Source organism: Hylobates moloch, unplaced genomic scaffold (assembly GCF_009828535.3).
Source record: "Hylobates moloch isolate HMO894 unplaced genomic scaffold, HMol_V3 SCAFFOLD_20, whole genome shotgun sequence".
In the NCBI taxonomy this organism is placed as follows: Eukaryota; Metazoa; Chordata; class Mammalia; order Primates; family Hylobatidae; genus Hylobates; species Hylobates moloch.
The window spans coordinates 54579186-54600478 of NW_026652295.1; the positions used below are offsets into that span (position 1 = coordinate 54579186).

At 41.4% G+C, this 21293-nt stretch overlaps 2 protein-coding genes across 20 annotated transcripts in view; one reads left to right on the forward strand and one right to left on the reverse strand.

Annotated features, from left to right (window-relative positions):
- DST (dystonin) overlaps positions 1-2642 on the reverse strand; it is a 495141-nt gene extending 492499 nt beyond the window's left edge. For 11 of the 15 annotated variants that reach the window (XM_032140287.2, XM_058432038.1, XM_058432041.1 and 8 more), the window contains exons 1-2: positions 2218-2532; positions 1565-1626 (exon numbers count right to left, since the gene is read on the reverse strand). In XM_032140287.2, the coding sequence (XP_031996178.1) occupies positions 1565-1626; positions 2218-2398 (243 nt within the window). In that variant the 5' untranslated portion in view covers positions 2399-2532. Of the gene's footprint in view, positions 1-1564; positions 1627-2217 lie in introns of all 15 variants that reach the window. The other 4 variants (XM_032140274.2, XM_032140272.2, XM_032140269.2 and 1 more) reach the window with 2 other exon arrangements.
- A 275-nt stretch (positions 2643-2917) lies between these two features.
- The window catches only part of BEND6 (BEN domain containing 6), a 78803-nt gene continuing 60427 nt past the window's right edge, over positions 2918-21293 (forward strand). For 2 of the 5 annotated variants that reach the window (XM_032140299.2, XM_032140298.2), the window contains exon 1: positions 2931-3278. The gene's annotated coding sequence lies outside the window, so the exon portion shown is untranslated. Of the gene's footprint in view, positions 3279-21293 lie in introns of all 5 variants that reach the window. The other 3 variants (XM_058432042.1, XR_004245641.2, XM_032140296.2) reach the window with 3 other exon arrangements.

Genomic DNA, 21293 nt, shown 5'->3' on the forward strand with positions numbered 1-21293 from the left:
ACCAAATGCAAGCTCAGGACAAAAACATTCATCTGAGAGATAACTAAATAAGACATAGTTGTAACTCATTTTTTGTTTGTGCTTTAGCTGAAATATCTGATGGCTAGTATAACAATCCAAAACAGGATTATTATTCTGGTTCTATCATTTATGTGTGTGGAACTGGGTATCTCTTTTTAAAATCAAAATCTTATATTTTGGTGTTTGCGCTCTGTCAAATTATTTACTTCTCATCACATCTGAATGGGCTGTTCTATTGAATTAATCTCATATTCAAAAATTGTTGCTTTACAATAGTCCCGGTTTTTGATGTTTTCCATAAACTTTAATTAAGTAATTTAATAAAGACTTGAAAATTTGCAAACATTATCGTTTATTCTTATACATTTTAAAATTCAATTTTACAAAATATAATGATAGCTACCAAATACTGAATACTTATTATGAACTAAGTGGGATTTTTCTTTACACAACTTCTTGTAATTTCCTCCACTCTCCCATAACCCTGCAAGGTACTAATGGCCCTATCTTAAGACGGGTAAACAGAGGCACCGAGATGTATCACACAGCTAGTTAATGTAAAGCCAGGAATGGAACCTCTGATTACCTGACTGGTTAACTTACCCTCTCAAGAACCCTAAATTGAATAGAGTTCTCACCCTCCAGGGCTACATACAGTAGAATTACTCTTTGTGCAACATTTTAATGATATTGCAGTAATAAAGTTTTTAAGCAACTAGAACCCAATAAGACATCTAGGGTGGCATAAAATATCTGATTAACTAATGAAATGAAAGGCAAGATAACTTCAGGTAAATGGAGGGCATTGAACTATGAAGTCTTTGCCAAGATGAGTAAACTGCACCAAGCAGCAACCTCCAAGCCTGGCGGCGTGCAACTTTCCTAAAAAGAGGGGAAATTATCTTAGGATAAGTGGAGGTTGGCCTGAAAACTCCTAAAGAAATCCTAGGTCAGGGAGCGCTTGTGTTTCTTCAGTGGAGCTGGTTCCTGGGTGCAGTGATTAGGAGTTAATTGCCCTAGGGGGATGGTCCACGTTTTGAGAGTAGAGACTAGCATGAGCATTTAAGCACACACTACCATCATCCCTTTGCAAAAATCATCAGATGGTCCCCAATAAAACATGGAGAGTTTTATGAGAGAACAGAAATGCAAACTTGAAAATCTAAAATGAAATGCACATGGATCAAATTGTTCTGCACTAACCTCTTCGTTTATCCAAGTGAACAACCAGAGTCAACTGACAGCACCCAGAAAACACTACCACCAGCAAAATACAAACTGTAAACTCAAGTGACATCCACCCTGTGGCTAAGTTTTTTAAGGTCTGCAGCACTTTTAGGGTTTGCCTTTTCCCCACTTGTACAACAGCTCCACTACACAAGAAATTTGCTAACACCGTTCGCTGGGCACTAATATGAAATCACTTAAAAAGAAACATGCCACTTTCGGCTAGGGGACAGCATGTTCGTCATTCAGTGTCCTACTGGTTTCTTAACACGCATATAATTAATATTGGTACTCAGGAAAGAGAACTTCTTCTGACCTTGAGCGTGCGCGCTAAATAAATTACCTCAGAACGAAAGTGGTGCGATCTCAAAACAGCATCTGGAGAGAAAAGAGAGAAATGAGACTTCATTTAACTCCTTGTTCTTCACCTACCGAGTGACTCATGACTTACCTGGGAGACCAGGGTCAGGAAAGCACATCGCAGACGCCTGGAATTCGGTGGGACATCCTGGGGGAGGGAGGAGGAGTCCTGGGGCCATCGGTCTCTACGTGATTTCTCTGCGAGAAGTTTGCATGAAAGTTCTGGGGGAGTTGGGGAGCCCCGAACTTTCCATGTCTTACTTTCTTACCCCTACGCTCCAGCGAAGGATGCGTGAAGGCGAGGCTGGCGCAGCCCCGGACTACGCTCAAATTACCCTTAAGGCTTTAGCAAACTGACTAAAAATTTGAGTTCGTTCCTCCCCTCCCTGCCCTCGGCATCGCCGTGGTTATTAAAACCTGGGAGACTGGAGGGCGGAGGTGAGGGCAAAAAGGGCAAGGGGCGTTAAATAAAGAAACGCACTCAGCCTGGGGAGTGGGCAATGATGGGGCTAGGGGCAGCCGAGGAGAAAGGAGGGAGCCGCGTTTCACTCTCCAAATCGGCTTAAATGTTCCTGGTAGCCCGCAGAAACCCGTCGCGGCGTGTCTTACCTCGGCTTCTTGAACGACCCGAGAAGACCGATTTCATCGGATGCCTCCCTTTCTGGAGCTTGCGGTGCCAGCAGCAGAAGAAGACGATGGTGGCGATGGTGCCCAGCAGAAGCAACAAGAGGAAGAGGGCACATTGGATGCTGTAGGGTCTCAGCAAGACGAGGAAAGCCGCGGCGATCATGGTGCGGGCGAGGCGAGGGCGACTTGACGGCGGGGCTGGAGGGCGGCGGCACAGGCACCCGCGCGGGGCGCACGCCGGGACGGCGGGCACGGGTGAGCGCGGCTCAGCGCGTCATGCCCGGCGCTCGCGGCCCCGCGCCCAGCCCAATGGCTGCGCACCCCGCGCCAGCCGCGCTACGCGAGTGATCCAGGGCTGCGGGGAGCGCTTGCCATGACTCAGCAGACAGCGACGAGGCTGCGACTCGGCGGCTGGGATCCTCTCCCCTCCCTCCCCAGGCGCCCCCGCCCCCGTCCGTGCGCAGCCCCCGGGCGCAGCCCCGCCGGGGACGCGGCGAGTGGGGAGGAGCAGCGCCGCCGCCGCGACCGCCCGGGCCCCGCGCATCGTCCTGCGGCCGCCGCCGACCTCAGCATCCCAGAAGCCGGGCGCACGTGGGTCGGGGCGGGGACGCGGCGCTCAGGCTGCAGCCGCGGCAGCCTGCGGGGGGCGGGAATGGGGCGCCGCAGCGGGGACTCGGCTGATGACATCACGGCCAGGCTGCGGCAGCGCGGGCGCGCGGACATGGCTGCAGCGGTTTCGGCGGCGGCCGCGGGCTGCGCCCGGGCCTGAGAGCCCAGCGCCCTCCCGCGGGGCCGCCCGCTAGTCCGCGCCGTGCGCGGGTGCATTGGCCGGGCGCCTCTAGCTTCCCGGACACCCGGGGCTTCCGCCTATCCAGCCTCCCTCGGCCAAATTGCTGCGGAGTCCGTCGTCAGGGGGCGCCAAGGAGCCAGGGGGAAAACCGTGAGGCGCTGACAGGAGCCTCCCGGCGGTGCTACCCCCCACCTCCCACCTCCCACCTCCCTGCGCCCCGCCCCGAGGTTGGGGCTTTGAAGGATGCAGCCGGGTGAGCTATTGCTTGTGGGGGGGGTTCCTCGCACGCTGAAGCGCGAGCGCAGGGAAGGGCCTTCCCTGGGAATTGGGATACTCCAGGAACGGGAGGCCCACTCCTCTCCAAGCCTCTCTAAACTAGGAGCGCTCCGGGGTAGTAAGCTCTGGTCTGCAGAGGTGAACTCTTCCACCCCAAACTTGGTGCTTATTTCGCAGCTAAGAATTGGGCACTTTCGATCTTCTTGTATCCCTGGGTTTGCCCTAAAACCCTGACTCATTTAGTGCATTTGAAGGGCAAGGCGATTTCAGATTTAGGGACCTGGCAGATGAAGTAAGTTGGTACTTGGCTTATAAATATTTGGGGGAGAAATTTTTTAGGGAGTGTGAGGCAATAGTGAGCTCTCACACTTGCAGGCACACTCTGTCTGCTCTTTGTCCCCTCCCCACGTTTCTTCATAACCAGCAAAAAGTATACGGCAGTTGGTGGCCAGGGGATTTAACACTGATGCAGTGCCAGCACGGAAGGTATAGCGAGAGCGCTGCAGTGTGCCTTTCTGCGGACCGCCACGGCCACCTGGCCAGGAAGCGACAGCAGTCAGTCTGCGGCATCTTGCGGCCTTGGCAGGCGGTGCTGTGCCGCGTTCTGCTGCCCCCAAGGCAATGCTGGCTTTCCCTGTGTGGGGCTGGATTGTTTGTTTCATTTGCTCGCGTAAGAAAACTTTAATTATAGTGACAAGGTAGCACTTGACTGCATTTGCGGACTTTCTTATAACGACCGTATTAGCCTCTTTTTTGGAATATTTAATAGACTGAAGAAATTGTGTCATAAAAATTTATAAAATTTTGAAAAGCAGGTAAATAATTGGGAGGAATAAAAGTTTTATTTGCTTGTAGTGATCTCAAAATCAGTGTTGTTTTCCAACTATACAAAACCGTACAGCTCTGCATAAAAGCTTAATCACTGATGTCCTTAAAGCCAGTAACATATTACCGTGTGTAAGTATTAAACCTAAAAAGGCATTGGTTAATGCAGTCTCTTAGTGCCAGATTCATAAGCATGGAAAACAACAGATACGTTTTGTTTACAGCTGGTTTCCTAAAATAAACATTCGAATTGTTGACATGTTGCATCTCATTCATTCAGTTGTTTTGGATTGAACTCAGAAGGGACCTTACTTGGAGACACTGCATAAGGTGGGAATTTTGAATGGCAGCATGTAGGCTGCACTGAATTCCAGGATAGGCTTCATGGGTCTCTAGCACTCAGAGTGGGTGACAGGTAGCACTACATCATGTGCATATGGCTAAAGGTTTCCTGATACCGCAGCCCACTGCAGTGAGAAACTGTATTCAACAATTATGCAGAGGTTATTGAAGAAAATCCTGAGAGCTTGCAATGTGTGGCACATCAGGAAAGGAAGAATTCTCCACCGCATTGACTCAACAATGGCATGGTGGAGTAATTTAAAACAACAAAACTGAACTAACCATGTGCAGACATTGGGGGAAATAACTAACAGAATTTTGGAAGGTCATCTTTATGCTTCTCATTGACTGAAATTTGTAAGTGAGCTGAAGTAGCCTACATATCCTTGAACAGAAACATGTCAAAGACACACAGAATAGTATTCAAATTGCCCCAAACGCTATATTTTTTAACAACAAAAAGCAACTAAATAGCTATTACGGTTTTCTAAGCTATGACTTTAGCACAACTGTTATCATCCTGCATCTTGCTGCAGCCATTTATAAGTTTCAAGTGCACACAAGAACATCATTTATCTCTCTTGGCAGGCAAATGCTTAACTGCCATGCAATAGGATTATAGATATTTATTTTTAGGTGCATTCATTTCTGTTCTTTCCATCAGTTGTCTTAAAGATACTAGTAATAAACAAACCAAATCCTTGAAAGAATTTAGTATTTAGTTCCATTGTTATTTTCTGATTTGTTTGTTGCTAATTTATCATTTTTTCCAAATAATAGCATACATAGTATTAATTGCTTCTGTCTGTGTGTTTATGTGGTGCCTAATGCATTGTGGAATTCAATAAATACTAAGTCAGCCAAGCAGTGCTTTTTGGAAGTTAATTTAGTAGAAATTATACCTTGCCTTCCTGGTAGGTTTTTGCTTTAAAAAAAGAATCATTGACATTGTATAAAAGTCACACCAAAAAAAAAATTGTTAAGTTTGAGGATAGGGATGGAGGGGGAGAGCCATGGCCCAAATCTTTCATACAAAAAAATGAAAATTCATAATGGAAAAGTATGTATAATTTGTTGACTTTTTTATGAGAGTAAGTCATCATTGTCACCCAAAAGAAGACAAAAGAGTTGGGAAAGATAGCTAAGAGAGTTTGGTACCATGTATGTAGAAGATGGTCCATTATACAGCCCTTCTTCCCTTTAGATTCTCAACCAAATTGGGAATAGACACAAGGAACCATAAGGAAATTAAAATATTGTGTTAACTCTATTCAAGATAAAGTCAGATTGAAGAACACAGCTTAGCCTCAAGGCCAAAATGGGGCATCTTATTCTTTTTTCCTTACTTGGCATGCCCACCCAGTCCACAGCTGAAAAATGACAGGCCTCCCCAACATTAGGGCAGGAAGGAACCCAACCTGTTCAAATTCCGGCATAAACACCAAAGGCAAAGGGAAGCCTGACACTTTACAATCCATATGGCGTTCAGCATGTGTGAGCAAGAGACAGGCCCATGTGTGAGAAGGGAATTTTATACGTCACTCCTGCCCACTAATGGCTAGTAGGCCCTCCTGAGTTTTTCCATCACTAAGTCTTTTCATTCCCGAAAGATAGCAGTGAGTAATGTGCTTTGAAAAGGTGGCAGAAACATCTTCCTCGGTACTTTCTTAGAGGCAGAAAGTTGTGGCACAAGTTCCTTATGTATGGATTAAGAAGAAACATCAGAAAGAAGAAAAGTTTCCACCCTAAGGTGTGTAACAACCAGTTGAGAAAAAGGGAGGAACTGAAGATTAACTCAGGTTTTGAGGTAGGGTAGAGGAATAATTTGGAAGAAGATAACAAACTGCATGTTAGACCCACTGAGGTGGAAGCGTCAGAAGGACATCATTGTGAAAATATCCAGCAAGCCCATGGAAATGTGGAGAGGTCAGAACCCAAAACAGATAGGGAGTCATCAACATTGTAGTTGGAGCAATGGAAATAGAGGAAATGACTAAGGAATAGATGCCAAAGAGCATCCCGGAATCAGAACTTTGGAGACGGCTTCCATTTGTGGCCTGGAGGATAGCAAAGTGGTCGAAGCCAAGTAGGGAGTGTTCCAATTTAGCGGCTTTCTGGAACAGATGCACAAATGAGAGGCTAAGGAGGGCAAGGACTGAGGACTGGTGACTAGGAGACCTCCGGAAACCTTTCAGCGACCTGATTCATCATGGCAGGAGAGGCTAAAACCAGACATTAATGAGTTGAAGGGGGGATGAAGATGAAAAAGAGGAGAGGGTTGTTGTCCACAATCTTTGCAGAAATTTAACTCTAAAGGGGATGAGTAGAAAAGCAATTAAATCCTGAATAAAGGCCAATGGTGATTATTTTGTCAGGCTAGGGATATTTGAACAAGTTTCTAGGGAATTTGGGAGATGGAGCCAGAAGAGGGAGAGAAATAATTAAAGAGAAGGGAGAAGAGGACATTTCTCCTGAGGATTTGTGATTTAGCAATTTTGAGTCCCCCCAACAGACTAGCTCTTTCTGGTCTCAGGTTGCTTTGGACTCTGCAGAGTGAAAATTGAGCCTGACTAGTTAGGATGGCTCCGTGTCCATGGTTTCTTCCCCATCTAATCTGGCTACTAGTATTCAGACTTGAATAATGACTTTTAGGGAAAGATAAGGAATGTCTTGGAATGTAGCCTAGGTTGTCTGTGATTATTACCAATTTATATGGAAGTGAGTAAATTACCCAGTTGGTAATCACACAAGGACATTACATTGAAATGTTACCCCCTTGAAAACAAGAAGTTTAGGTAAGAATGGCTCTAGCAATAAATTATTAGAAATAAAGCATATTGACTTTGGCCTGGTAACTTCCTTGTTTCTAGGTGAAGTGTTTTACATGTGCTTGTATTAAAGGGTAAAGGAGCTATATCATCTGGAAGAACCTACTCCATCTGAAATAAATTTGGAGGTGATTTCCAGCCACCAGAACCAGGGAAACCATCATGTGGATAGATTACTATTTTGTTTTTAATATTTGAGTTTTTGAAAGGAAAATAATTGTAACTTGCAGTAACATCAAATATTATTTTCAGCAAATATTCCCTGGTAAAGGGCTTTATTTTACCATAATAAAAACGTTTAAAATAACTTAAAAGTATACTGAGAAAATACTGCAAATGGAATTTATTTCAGATTGTTGTTTTAAAATTTTAGCTATTGTAGAGCCTAATTAGGTTTTGTTGTTCTATGGGTTACCACACTGCAGAAGCCATGATAATTCCAGGGGTGTGTGAGGGGAGTTCTTTTTGGGTGTGTGAGCATTACAGACTTTTCAAAAAAGTCAGCTGAGTTTAGGAGCTTAAAAACATCAATATAATTGGATTCATCGACTATATAATGCTTTGCAGACAGTTTTTGGAAAGTAATCATTTATTATCCCCAAGCAAATAGAATTCATTTATATAGTTTCCACATTGAGTGTGGGATTAGTCATGCGGCAAAATACTGAGTCATTTGGCCAGGAAATTTACTCATAGTTGTATGAACTGCCAATGGAAAATTTGAGAGCTGTTCATAAATCAAATTATAAAGCTCTTAGAGTTATAAATCACTGAGAAATATTGTTCATTATTATTCAGATGGTATAAAATATTTCCACCATTTCTAAGAATGGGCAATTTACAAAGCAAGTTTGAAAGCTGAAGGTATTGCCTTCTAGATCCAAGATGAAACTTGCCATATAAGTTAGAAACGTTCTACATCTGAAACTTCTACACTTCTTAAGTAAAAAGATAAAAAATAAGGTGGGAGCTTTATCATTGCATAGCAAATGTTACAAGATGAATAAAATTTTGGTTATTATTTACAAATTAAGTTCTAGGTTGTGATGATAATAAAACTACAGCAACATTGAATAGCTAGAGTTCCCCTATTTCTTACAATAATTCTTTGTCATTTAGGACTTTTGCATTAAATGTTTTGTGCTAATGGAGTTGTATGCAAATGCATCAATGCACTCGTAGCCTGAAAAAATATTGTCACTAGGAGAGCAGAGGTACTAAATGTACCAAGGAGAGCAGAAAATTGTGATGAGCAACTGATGATTAGTAAAAGATGTATTAATAATATATAGTTCCAGAGGTTATTGATACCTCAGTGTAAGGACATCCCATGAATCTAGGAACAGGAAGAAAAGTACATCTTAAAAATGTCTTTGTAGCCACAAATACTTTATGGAGTAAAACAGGGCAACAAACAGAAAACACACTAAGTTGGAATATAGTAGAGTTTATATTTCAAAGAAGAAAGCCATTAACCTAAAGCCTGTTCTTGCCAGTCCTATCTCTACTGTAGAAGTTCAAACTGGAATTCATGAGTAGGTTCCTAGAGACCTGAAATTACATGTAAAAACTTGTGTCTCATTTTGAGGATATGATCCATACCTTTCATTAGATTCTTAATGAGCTCTCCCCCAACTCCGCCAGTGAGAATCATCAGAATCATGGCCGGGCGCGGTGGCTCACGCTTGTAATCCCAGCACTTTAGGAGGCCGAGGCGGGCGGATCACGAGGTCAGAAGATCGAGACCACAGTGAAACCCCGTCTCTACTAAAAATACAAAAAATTAGCCGGGCGTGGTGGCGGGCGCCTGTAGTCCCAGCTACTCGGAGAGGCTGAGGCAGGAGAATGGCGTGAACCCGGGAGGCGGAGCTTGCAGTGAGCCGAGATTGCGCCACTGCACTCCAGCCTGGGCGACAGAGCGAGACTCCGTCTCAAAAAAAAAAAAAAAAAAAAAAAAGAATCATACAAATCCACATAGGTACTGAGGCTTCTGAATGCATATAAGTCATTTGATCCATCAACAGTGGCAGCACCTGGGTACCCCTGAGACTGTAAGAAGTGTCTTGGGGACTATCCGTCCATGGTTAGCAAGGAAACTTTCTGTTCTAAACTACAAAAGTTTAGATAAGTCTCCCAAGTGCAGGTGAGTGCTGCCACCCAAAGACTAAATGGAGATGATGTGCTGGGAGTTAATTTGTCCTCTAGCATCTTTAAACTTATTGAGAGAGAGACAAATGAGTCCCCTAAGGTAACTCCCACTGGGATGTCAGTTGTAACCCTAAGAGAAGAAAAGACTGTTAACAATCTAGGACCACTTCCATAGACTTCTGTTATGGAAAGAAGGGATAAATTGATTCCTAAGCTGCCTTCATGCCAATTAACTACCCGATTTATAGCTAGATGTTTGAATGGACAAGCCCATTCCAAGCCAATAGGACTAGTCTTAAAAGCTAGTCTTGGGTTCACAGTCTGCAAAAATTGCTATAGTCTTAAGGCCTAAAAGAGGGACAAAAGGAATTAGTATTAGGTTCCCAGAAACAACTCATAGACATTCTGGTAAATATAGCCACCACTCTTCCTAAATCCTTCCCCAAGCCCACATTCAACATGCTGTGGAGTCTGCAGACCTGGTAATTGGTGCCCTCAATCCCACCACGGTGATTCTGCACTCCGGTGGGAAGACTGCCCATCCAGCTGTTCAGTTTCACCTACTCGTTGTTTCTAGCGTCCCACCAGGAGTGGAATGCTATGGTTTAAATTTTTACCTCTGCAAAAACTCATGTAGAAATTAGATTTTTTTTGTGACAGTATTGGCAGGTGGGACCTTTGAGACGTGATTAGACCATGAGGGCTCTGCCCTCATGAATGAATTAATGCTGTTACTGTAGGAGTGGATTTGTTACAAAAGAGCTAGTTCAGCCTCCTCTCTCTCTCTCTCTCTCTCTCTCATCTTCATCTTCCACCATGTGATGACACAGCAAAACAGCAAGCCACTCACCAGATGCCAGCACCTTGATATTGGACTTCCCAGCCTCCAGTACTGCAAGCCAATAAATTTCTGTTCATTATGAATTACTAAGCCTGTGGTATTCTGTTTTAACAGCACAAAACAGACTAAGATACCACTCTTGCCATATTTGTGGACCTCAACTCCCTCCCCACCACCATATTTCCAGGATACTAGGTCTCGATGTCACATCATCTTGATCACATATTGTTACAGTATGAAGCTGGTTATTTCATTATGTGACTGTCTCACTCCAGTGGGCAAATCCAGTTTCCTGAGGTATCCCGATCTGTCAGTCTGGCTAGTTCCTTTTGCTCCAAGTTCTCTTCTGATCCTCTAGGGTTTGGTGACATAACATTCATGCATTCCACACAGAAACAGACCTTGGATCAATATGATTTCCTGGGTGCCTCAGACCCTCTCTGGGCCTAGTGAGCACTGTTCTTTGCACACTTTCAGTCTGTGGTCATTTGTAATGAGGCAGGAATCTACCTAGAGAAGACATTGCAGGATTATAGTTAATGTATCAGACTTCCTGGTGGTTTGCCGTCTGGTGAGCTGTTAAAAGTCTAGGTCTTAGTGCCTAGATTAAGGGGCACCAACAGCACCCTGGGAGTTGATTGGTGTGATCATTATTCACCTGTGCCACTTCCCCAAAAGGCATGGAATCACATGTACTGGTCATCCTCATTACTGAATGGCTACCTTGATGTGGACCACCTAGTTATCTGTAGTAACAGCTAGCACTTATTGAGTATCTACTCTCTGCTAAATGCTTTACGTGCATTTATATTCATTCAATCCTCACAGCAGCCCTGAGTAGGTACTACTCTTATTCCAATTTTATAGATGGGAATTCCAGGGCTTAGAGGTGTAAGGAATTGCCTAAAGACCACACACCTAGCAAGTGGCATCAAAATTCTTCAGCGCTTCACAAACCACACAAACGATTCCTGTTGCATGTTTTCCATTTGCATTGCCTCCCTGCTTCATTTGCACTGCAGCTCTTCCCCTAAAGGAAATCCTCTTAGTTAGAGCTTGCTGAGCAGCTACTCTTCCTCTCTTCTGACTCTCCTTAGGCTACCCCTACCCAGATTAATGAAGGCCATCCTGACACTCCAGCAGAATGTCAGATGTTTCCTTGTACACGAGAGATGCGGTCCTCTCCTTTAGCCTGTGAGGAATTTACCTAGGCCACACCTCGTAATCCAGCAACTTCACAAGACTCTTTGTATTAAAAAATTATAGTTTCACCCTTACCATTTCATTGCCATGCCTCCATCATTATCACTTGACTCAGTGATTAAATTTGACTCAGCATCTCCAGAAAACTGAAGAAGCTTAGCGGGGCCAAGCTGACTCCTACTTTGGAAAAAGGGCTCTATGGGAGACCACCTGGCTGTCCTTTATAAAAGAGAAAGCTATAATAATTTTTTTCTTTATATTTTTACAAAAGATTGAGGTTTGTCTAATATAGACTCATAGGCATCAAGGTTAATTAGCTATGTTTATTGAAGCCCTCCCCTGTCCTCAGTGCTATAAACTCCCCTCCTACTCTCACATGTTTGACCTAAGCTTGTATGGGGGTAATCTGGTTCAATTTGCTTCAATTAATAATAAAAGTATTACTATTAATAAATTAACATAATTTATTACTATTAATAAATTAATATAATATAATTAATACAATACTAGTAGTGGTATAATAAAATACTACTATTAATAAATTAATATTATAATGACAATATTAATATACTTAGTTATAAAATAAAATATATTTTTGTAATAATATTGATATAATTATATTGTTAATAATATAAATAATTATTGTTATAAATAAGAATGTAGTAATTATATTATTACAATTAATATTGTAATTAATAATAATTAATTTATATTATTATATACCTAACATATCAACTCTTAATGGGGTATTTTATTATTCCCATTTCACAGATGGAGAGACAGAAGCACAGAAAGATTACATGGGTAGTAAGTATTGGAGCTAGGGTTATGGATCACAGTTTGGCTTTAGAGCCTATGATTGTAAATACTTATGTGACCTGCTTCACCATCTAATACATTTGTAAGGGTTTCAGACTGGAAGACTATCTTGAACTAACTACATAGCAAAACTGTACCTCTACCAATAAAAAAGAGTATCTCACAAAGCTTTCTATCTTTTCATAATAGGACAAGTTTAGTCTTTCCCTCTTTCTGTGAACAGGATGTACATTTGCCCAAGGTTCTGTGTCCTGCTGACTGTTCTAACAACTTCTCTACCATAAAATCAAGGACTGACAACACAGTCCCCAAATGCCATCCCTGCTAAGTCCCCTGTTCCTCTGTCTTTTTGTCTTTTTTTTTTTTTTTTTGAGATGGGGGCTTGCCCTGTTGCCCACGCTGGAGTGCAGTGGCCTGATCATAGCTTACTGTAGCCTCCATCTCCTAGGCTCAAGCAGTCCTCCTGGCATAACCTCCCAAGTAGCTGAGACTACAAGCAGGCACCACCATACCTGGCTAATTTTTTTTTATTTTTAGTAGACGAAGTCTCATTATGTTACTCAGGCTGGTAATTCTTGGCTTCAAGCAGTCCTCCCACCTCTGTCTCCCAAGTATTGGGATTACAGGTGTGAGCTTCCTCACCTGGCCTCCTCTCAGTCTTTGACACTTCTGAACCTCGAGGTTGGGTTGCACACTTTGATCTCACTCTACCCATCTATCCATCCTTGATTTAGTATAGCTTCCTGGGCCTCAGCTGGCTTAAAGAGATTCATCCCATTTCCTTGAGCTTTCCTCTTTGATCAACACTTGCATCCTCCATCCTTAACTGGTTTCTTAGTTCTGACTTGCCCTATGGCTAACCACACCCAGATTTGCCAATACACTGAGAGAAGATGGCCTTTCACATTCCTTTTCATTTTGATTACGAGTTTATTGATAGCACTTTCACTCATAAATATATAATAAATGTATTTTTCTAGATGACCCTCATAGGGATAGGGAAATAACTTGATAAAATGTGTAATGTAGTTGATCATTTGTTTTTTTTAAATTTTAATGTTGCTTCAAGGTGGTAAGAAAAAATATCAGAGTAAGGAGAGAAATGATTGGTAACAGGTAAGAGGGGAACTCCACTTAAGATGATTTATTAAGTAAATTATCTAAAATATGTGACTCAGCACATTAATTATATTTAGACCTAAACTTTTGATAGTATAAAATTACAAAGTTAATGGAGATAATGGTGAATGGTAACCAGTTATTTCGTTAATATATGGTATTAGGCCAGGCATGATGGCTCATACCTGTAACACTAGGACTGTGTCAAAAAACTGCTTAGAAATATTATTTAGCAAATAGATATGTTGATGTTGTTAGGAGCTAGGATTTTCAGTGAGAGAGAAAAATGCATTATAAAATCAGAGGATCTCTTGAGCCTAGAAGTTCAAGGTTGCAGTGAGCCTTGATAGCGCCGCTGCACTCCAGTCTCTGTGACAAAGTGAGATCCTGTCACACACACAGAAAAATTTATATATATACATATGTGATATTAACATAGTGTATAATGGGATAGATATTTCAAAAAGCAATGATCTCATCTTTTCACATTATAATTGATTAGATTAATATTTGAGAGTTGAATCACTCCTGATTTTTATGCGTAAGCATTGATTCTTGGATCAGAATTACATATTACATTTTGTGAATTTACAAAATTGGTCTAAAAGTTATTAATGTTGTAGAATACATTTACTTAAAGCAAAAAGCATAATTATCTCATTTTGCTCTCAACTTTCAAGATGAACAGAAAGTTCCGCATTAATAAAAAAATGTGAAATAGAAAACAGTTCACATGACTTACAGTCCTCCTAAAATAGAACTTGTAATTGATTTTACTCCTCTCTAGGCTTAACTCTGAACCTGTGGTTTGTTTTTTGTTTGTTTGTTTGTTTGTTTTTTGAGACTGAGTCTTGCTCTGTCACCCAGGCTGGAGTGCAATGGCATGATCTCGGCTCACTGCAACCTCCACCTTCCAGGTTCAGGCAATTCTCCTGCCTCAGCCTCCAGAGTAGCTGGGGTTACAGGCACTTGCCACCACACCTGGCTAATTTTTGTATATTTAGTAGAGATGGAGTTTCACCATGTTGGCCAGGCTGGTCTCGAACTCCTGACCTAAGATGATCCTCCTGCCTCGGCCTCCCAAAGTGCTGGGATTACAGGCGTGAGCCACTGCGCCTGGCCTGTTTTTTTTATAAATATGAGGGAAGGCATGTAATTATTGGGGGGACAAGTAGTAACACAATAATAGCCAAGAAGAAAATGTTCAGAGGCCCTAGAACCACAGGAAAATTGTAGAGTCCCTCTGAATTTTGCATTTACTTTCTTGTGCAAATTTTCAGATAGTTCTGCCTGTGCCTGCAGGCTTTTTATTGACAATTGATTGGGATAAGTGACACTGTGGAGCAGGTGAAGATTGCCTTCCACTTTTCCCAGCCTCTTATTTCTGTGCTATTACCTCTGTGCTATAGTCTTCTTCATGAACACATCAAGATGAAAGTAAGCCAGCCACACTGTTTAATTTCCGATAAGACAAAGGCTGGGTCATTTAGCACTTGGTTCTCTTGCCAGGTCAGGAGCAACAGAGGGACTCTGGTACAGATGATGAAGCTAACATGTGGAGCCAGTGATATCAGCAATACTAGGGGTATTGATCCAGTAATACAGATATGAGCATGCATGAAGAAAAGAGCAAAAAAATAAACCCCTTTGCCACTGGGAATAGAGCTTGATCAGTGGTAGGATGGGTCATGTCAGAACGTGGAAATTAGAAATACAAGCCATATCCAATAGAACAGTAATAACCCAGCAAACAAATAGTGTAGATCAGGTACATTGTCAGTATCAGATGTCCATAGGGAGGTAACAGGTGGAAGTATTGGCAACGGAAGGAATCTACTGGCTGGCAACAAATAGACACACAGGCAATCAGGAGGTATGAGGAGCCCTGCCATGTTGTATCAGTGAGAGTTCTGGCAAGAAATATATGGCCCACTAAAATTAGGATGATTTGAAAAGGCTTTAACTAAGGGACTATTTAAGAAAGTGTGGGCTGGGTATAGGGAAACCATGAGGGATCATGCTGTACCTCAGGGCTAGTCATAGTGGAAATGTTACCAGCCCTGGACCAAAGGGAGAGGAAAGGCATGGTTATTGCAACGTGAAAGGAGAGGGGCACATGAAATCTGAAGTGACCCCACAGGAAGGGAGCCGGGAGGATAAATTCTCCTGACTCGCTGTCCTCCCTCCCTCTGATCTCATGCCTGGACACTCATTGGCTGAACTCAGCTGAAAAGAGAGTACGGGAGCCCAAACAGGTCAAACTCCAGATTCGGAGAGTGAAATAGAGACAGCTAGGGAAAGGATCTGGAGGGCCAAAGAAAGGATCTCCTTCTCTAGCATCTGACCAGGACTATAGTCCTAGTAAACACTGATGAGCAAGCCCAGACTCCAGTCTCTGTGGGAATGGTACTACAGGGCAAACTTAGGCAAGGAGGGCCCTGTGAGGGACTACTTGAAGTGAAAAAAGCAAAAATCTCATTATTGGAATTGACAACCTGTTACAAAGCTGACTTGATGATTAGTTTCTAAGTTCTGGCTTGAGCCCTTCTTCAGCCTGCTTATGGATTACCAACTAGGAGTGGTTGCCAGATTCCACTGGGGACCTCAGCTCCCACATCTGTAAAGTGTGATAATACTTGTTCCTACCACAGAGGGTGTCTGTGAGGATTAAATGAGTTAGTAGAGGTTAAATGCATAGAATAGCACCTTATATATGCTAAATATTCAGTAAATGTTAGCTATGTTTTTATTCTTAGTAAGTGAAAGGCAGAATTGGAGAGATCCGAGGATGTCATATAGGGCAGTATAGGGAACTGAATTAATTTCTTTTCTAGATAATGGTTACACATATGAAAACACATGATATCACTGCTTATTCATTCAATTAGCTTCAGTAAAAGTACGTCCACAAACTCCAGAAAGATAAGAATGTTTTTCTTTCCTTTCCCTTCATGGAAAATACAAAATGATTCAGGTCTATACCCCCCCCCCCCACCCCCAAGCATAATGCTTCTTTTCTTTTCTTTCTTTCTTTTCTTTTTCTTTTTTTTTTTTTTTTGAGACAGGGTCTCACTCTGTCACCCAGGCTGGAGTGCAGCAGCAGGAACACAGCTCACTGCAGCCTCAAACTCCTGGGCTCTCATGATCCTCCCACCTCAGCCTCCGCAGTAGCTGGGACTATAGGTGTGCCCCACCATGCCTGGCTAATTTTTTTTTTTTTTTTGTAGAAATGGATTCTCACCATGTTGTTCAGGCTGGTCTTAAATTCCTGGGCTCAAGCAATGCTCCCACCTCAGCCTCCCAAAGCCACAGTGGTGTGAGCCACTGCACTTGGCCCAAACATAATGTTTCTTAGGCTCCTGCATAATCTCTAATCCAGTCAGTCCAAGTTATGCCATAATAGTTTGGCAGCACATCCTGAAGCACACTGACCATCTTTTTAATCGTGATATTGCCAGAACAACTTGGAAATTGAAAATATTTATGTCATTTGAAAATGAAGGAAGTGGCCAGGTGCGGTGGCTCACGCCTGTAATCCCAGCACTTTGGGAGGCTGAGGTGGGCAGATCACGAGGTCAGGAGCTCGAGACCAGTTTATTAGAGACAACCCCGTCTCTAATAAAAATACAAAAAGTTAGCCAGCCGTGGTGGCAGGCACCTGTAATCCTAGCTACTCGGGAGGCTGAGGCAGGAGAATCACTTGAACACAGGAGGCCGAGGTTGTATGAGCAGAGATGGCGCCACTGCATTCTAGCCTGGGAGACAGAGTCAGATTCTGTCTCAAAAAAAAAAAAGAAAAGAAAATGAAGGAAGTAAAAACAGGCAGTAAGTTGAAATGCTGCCTAATGGACATAGTAAAACCCAGTAGTTTTCCCTCTAGAAGTCAGAACACTTTGATGAGAAAGCCATGTATTTGTTTCGCTCAGTAGAGTGCTGTCTGACGGTTGGAGTGCTCAGAATGCACCCAATCGTTTACAGCCATTTCAATCTTGATTTGTCTTCCTCTAGAACATATATAACTAAAAATAAATACTATAGGCATCTCCTTCCTCCATGCCCTGTCTTGCTATGCAGCTGGACTAAAACTAGTAGTCCGTTTTATAGAAATCATTAAGCCAGCCACTGGCTATTTAGAATTATATTGGCACTAGTTTCCTGCCACTTTTGAATTTATTTAGAGGGGATTCTTCAGTTCATATTCTGACCTGAGTACTACAAGGGGTCTTTTATGTCTATACATATCAAAACTGATATATGTATAAAGCAATCCAAAACTTTTGAAACCTATGAAAGGGTACTTAGGTTTTATTGTAGTGCTGTACTTGCCTTTCAAAATTTTAATTGAATTCATAATAGAGAACTTATATTTAAATACAAAGGCAGATGAGACACCTGTATGATATTTTGATATTAATTTAGTTTCCTTAGGTTTGGTGACTTTTTTTTTTTTAGAATTTCAGAGGTGGCTTTTGAATTCCTGCATTAGGTGTGTCATTGATTTGTTAAAATTAAACATAAATGCATTGAGAATTTATGTTTTGATTTGCTTCCATTAATTACAAAACTCCCCTTTTTCTAGGTTTTAATTCTGAGACACCGTGTTTTTCATAATTTGGATGTTGCTTAGGACATTGTTTTTCAAACGATGGATTATAATCCATTAATGGGTTGTGAAATCAGTTTAATGTGCTACGACCAGCACTTTTTTTAAATGAAATAAAATAGAGCAGACAGAATAGAAACTGAGACAGTGCATTGCATGTAGTAACGGTAAATATGTTTCTTAAAATTTTGTTTTACTTGTGTGTGTGTCTGTGTTTTCTAGATCAAAATGTATTTTTTACTGTAACAGTCAAAAAAAATTTAAAGCCCTTGGCTTATATTATTCCTCCAATCACATTTTTTTTTCTTTTTTTGAGACAGAGTCTCACTCTGTCACCCAGGCTGGAGTGCAGTGGCATGATCTCGGCTCTTTACAGCCTCCGCCTCCCAGGTTCAAGCGATTCTCGTGCCTCAGCCTCCCCAGTAGCTGGGATTACAGGCACACGCCACCATGCCCATCTAATTTTTGTTTCACCATGTTGGCCAGGCTTGTCGAAAACTCCTGAAATCAGGTGATCTGCCAACCTTGGCCTCCCAAAGTGCTAGGATTACAGGCGTGAACCACCCTACCCCGCCCCAAACACATATTGTAAGTGTTATCATGGCTGTGTTCATGTTTCATCTCATCTCCTGCAACTATTAGAGAATTAATAAGATGCATTCTTTTAGTAAATAAATAAATAAATAAATTGGGGGCAGATAGCCACATAGTGAATTTTTTTACTACCTGTCAGAAACTGGTAGTATTTAATATATAGCCATATTCATAATGTACCTTCTGAATTTGCTAATTGGTAGCTAATACAAACATTGAATCACCTGTCTATGGAATTTATAACATAATATTGACCTGAAATCTACTGGAAAGTAGACATTCTAAATAAGGTCTGATATGTCTATATCTGGTTGGTCTTGAGTGAATTGTGTGTTTGTGAAGAAACTTGAGGATCTGCTCTTTAACCAAAGCATATCTGCAGGAGAAAAGTTTAATATTAATACAACTTGGAATAATACCAAAACTGTGTTTTTGTAAACTAATTTTTTTTCTCCAAGTTTTTTGTTGTGGTAAAACACACATAACATAAAATTTACCAACTTAATCATTTTTAACTGTTTGGTTCAGTAACATTAAGTACCTTCGTATTATTGTGCAACCATCACTACCATCCATCTCCAGGATACTTTTCATCTTACAAAACTGAACCTCTGTGCTCATTAAACAATAGTTCCTATTCCCTCACTTCCCCCAGCCCCTGGCAATCACCATTCTACTTTCCGTCTCTATGAATTTGACTATTCTGGTACCTCATGTAAATGGAATCATACAATATTGGTATTTTTGGAACTGGCATATTTCACTTAACATAATGTTCTCAAGGTAAATCCATGTTATAGAACATCAGAATTTCCTTCCTTTTAAAGGTTGAATACTATTACATTATATGTATATGCCCATTTTGCTTATTTATTCATCTTTCGATGGACATGGATTGGTTTCCCCTTTTACCTATTGTGAATAATGCTGCTATGAACATGGTATGCAAGACTATGCTTTAATTCTTTTTAGTATATACCCAGGAGTAGAATTGCTGGATCATATGGTAATTTTATTTTTAATTTTTCTAGAAGGTTCCATACTGTTTTCCATCAGTGGCTGCACCATCTTACATTACCACCAATAGTGCACAGGGTTACAGTTCCTCTATATCCTTACCAATACTTATGATTTTGTTTTTTTGTTTGTAGTCATCCTAATGGCTATGAGGTAGTTTCTCCTTGTAGTTTTGATTTGCATTTCCTAATGATTAGTGATGCTGAGCACCTTTTCATGTGATATTGGCCATTTGTATATCTTCTATGGAAAAAAGTCTATTCAAGCCCTTTACTCATTTTTGAATCATTTTTTTGTTAAGTTTTAAGAATTCTGTGCGTTCTGGATATTAATCTCATTAAATTCATGATTTGAAAATATTTTCTCACATTCTGTGGGTTGCCTTTTTAACTCTGTTAATAGTGACTTTTGATGCACAAAACTTTAATTTGCATGAAGTCCAATACTTCTATTTTTATTTTTTGTTTTATTGCCTATGCCCTTTGGTATCATACCCAAGAAATCTTTGAAAAATCCAGTTGCATAAAGCTTTTGCCATATGTTTTCTTTTTACTTTACTTTTCTTCCTTTCTTTTTTTTTTTTTTTTTTTTTTTTTTTGAGACAGAGTCTTACTCTGTCACCCAGGCTGGAGTGCAGTGACATGATCTCAGCTCACCGCAATCTCCCCTTCCTGGGTTCAAGCAGTTCAAGCAATTCTCCTGCCTCAGCTTGCTGAGTAGCTGCGACTAAAGACATGCGCCACCAGGCCTGACTAATTTTTGTATTTTTAGTAGAGATGGAGTTTCCCCACTTTGGCCAGGCTGGTCTCGAACCTCTGAGCTCAAGTGGTCTACCCATCTCGGCCTCCCAAAGTGCTGGGATTACAGGTGTGAACCGCCGGGCCCAGCCACCGTATGTTTCCTTATAAGAATTTTATAACGAAATTGTTTTTAATGATTTTGCAAGCCTAAATTAATTTTAGCAGGAATTAATAAAGTTTAAAGTAAGAAAGTGTAACTCTTGAAAACTAATTATATACTTTAAAAGGAAAAAGGATTGAAAGGAAGACTTTTACACTTTTATTTCATACACTGTCTATGTGTGATCTTTCACTTTTATAATGAGCATTACTGCCTTTCAGATAAAAAGAAGATGTATTTCTCAATTATGTCACTTTCTACAGTACTCTAAGCACTTCAGTTCTCAGTAGAAAACTGACACCCCATTTTCCAATAGAAATGTATTAGTAAGTTCAGGCTGCCATAACAAATACTATAGACTGGGTGGCTTAAACAACAAAAATTTGTTTCTCACAATTCCGTAAGTTAGAAAGTACAAGAACAGGCCCAGCAAGGTTCAGTTTCTGGTGAAGGCTCTATTTCTGGCTTACAGGTGGCAGCCTCCTTGCTGTGTCCTCACATGACAAAGAAAGAGAGAGATGTGATAGGATTAGTGGCCCTATGAGATAGATATCTCTCTCTCTCTTCCTCTTCTTATAGGGCCACTAATCCTATCCCATTAGGGCCCCAACCTTACAATCTCAATTAACCTTAACTGCCTGCTAAAGGTCCTATCTCTAAACACAGTCACATTGGGGGTTAAGTCTTCAACATATGAATTTGGAGGATGGTGAGACATAATCAGTCCATAGGAAAAATATTTTATTTCTTCTG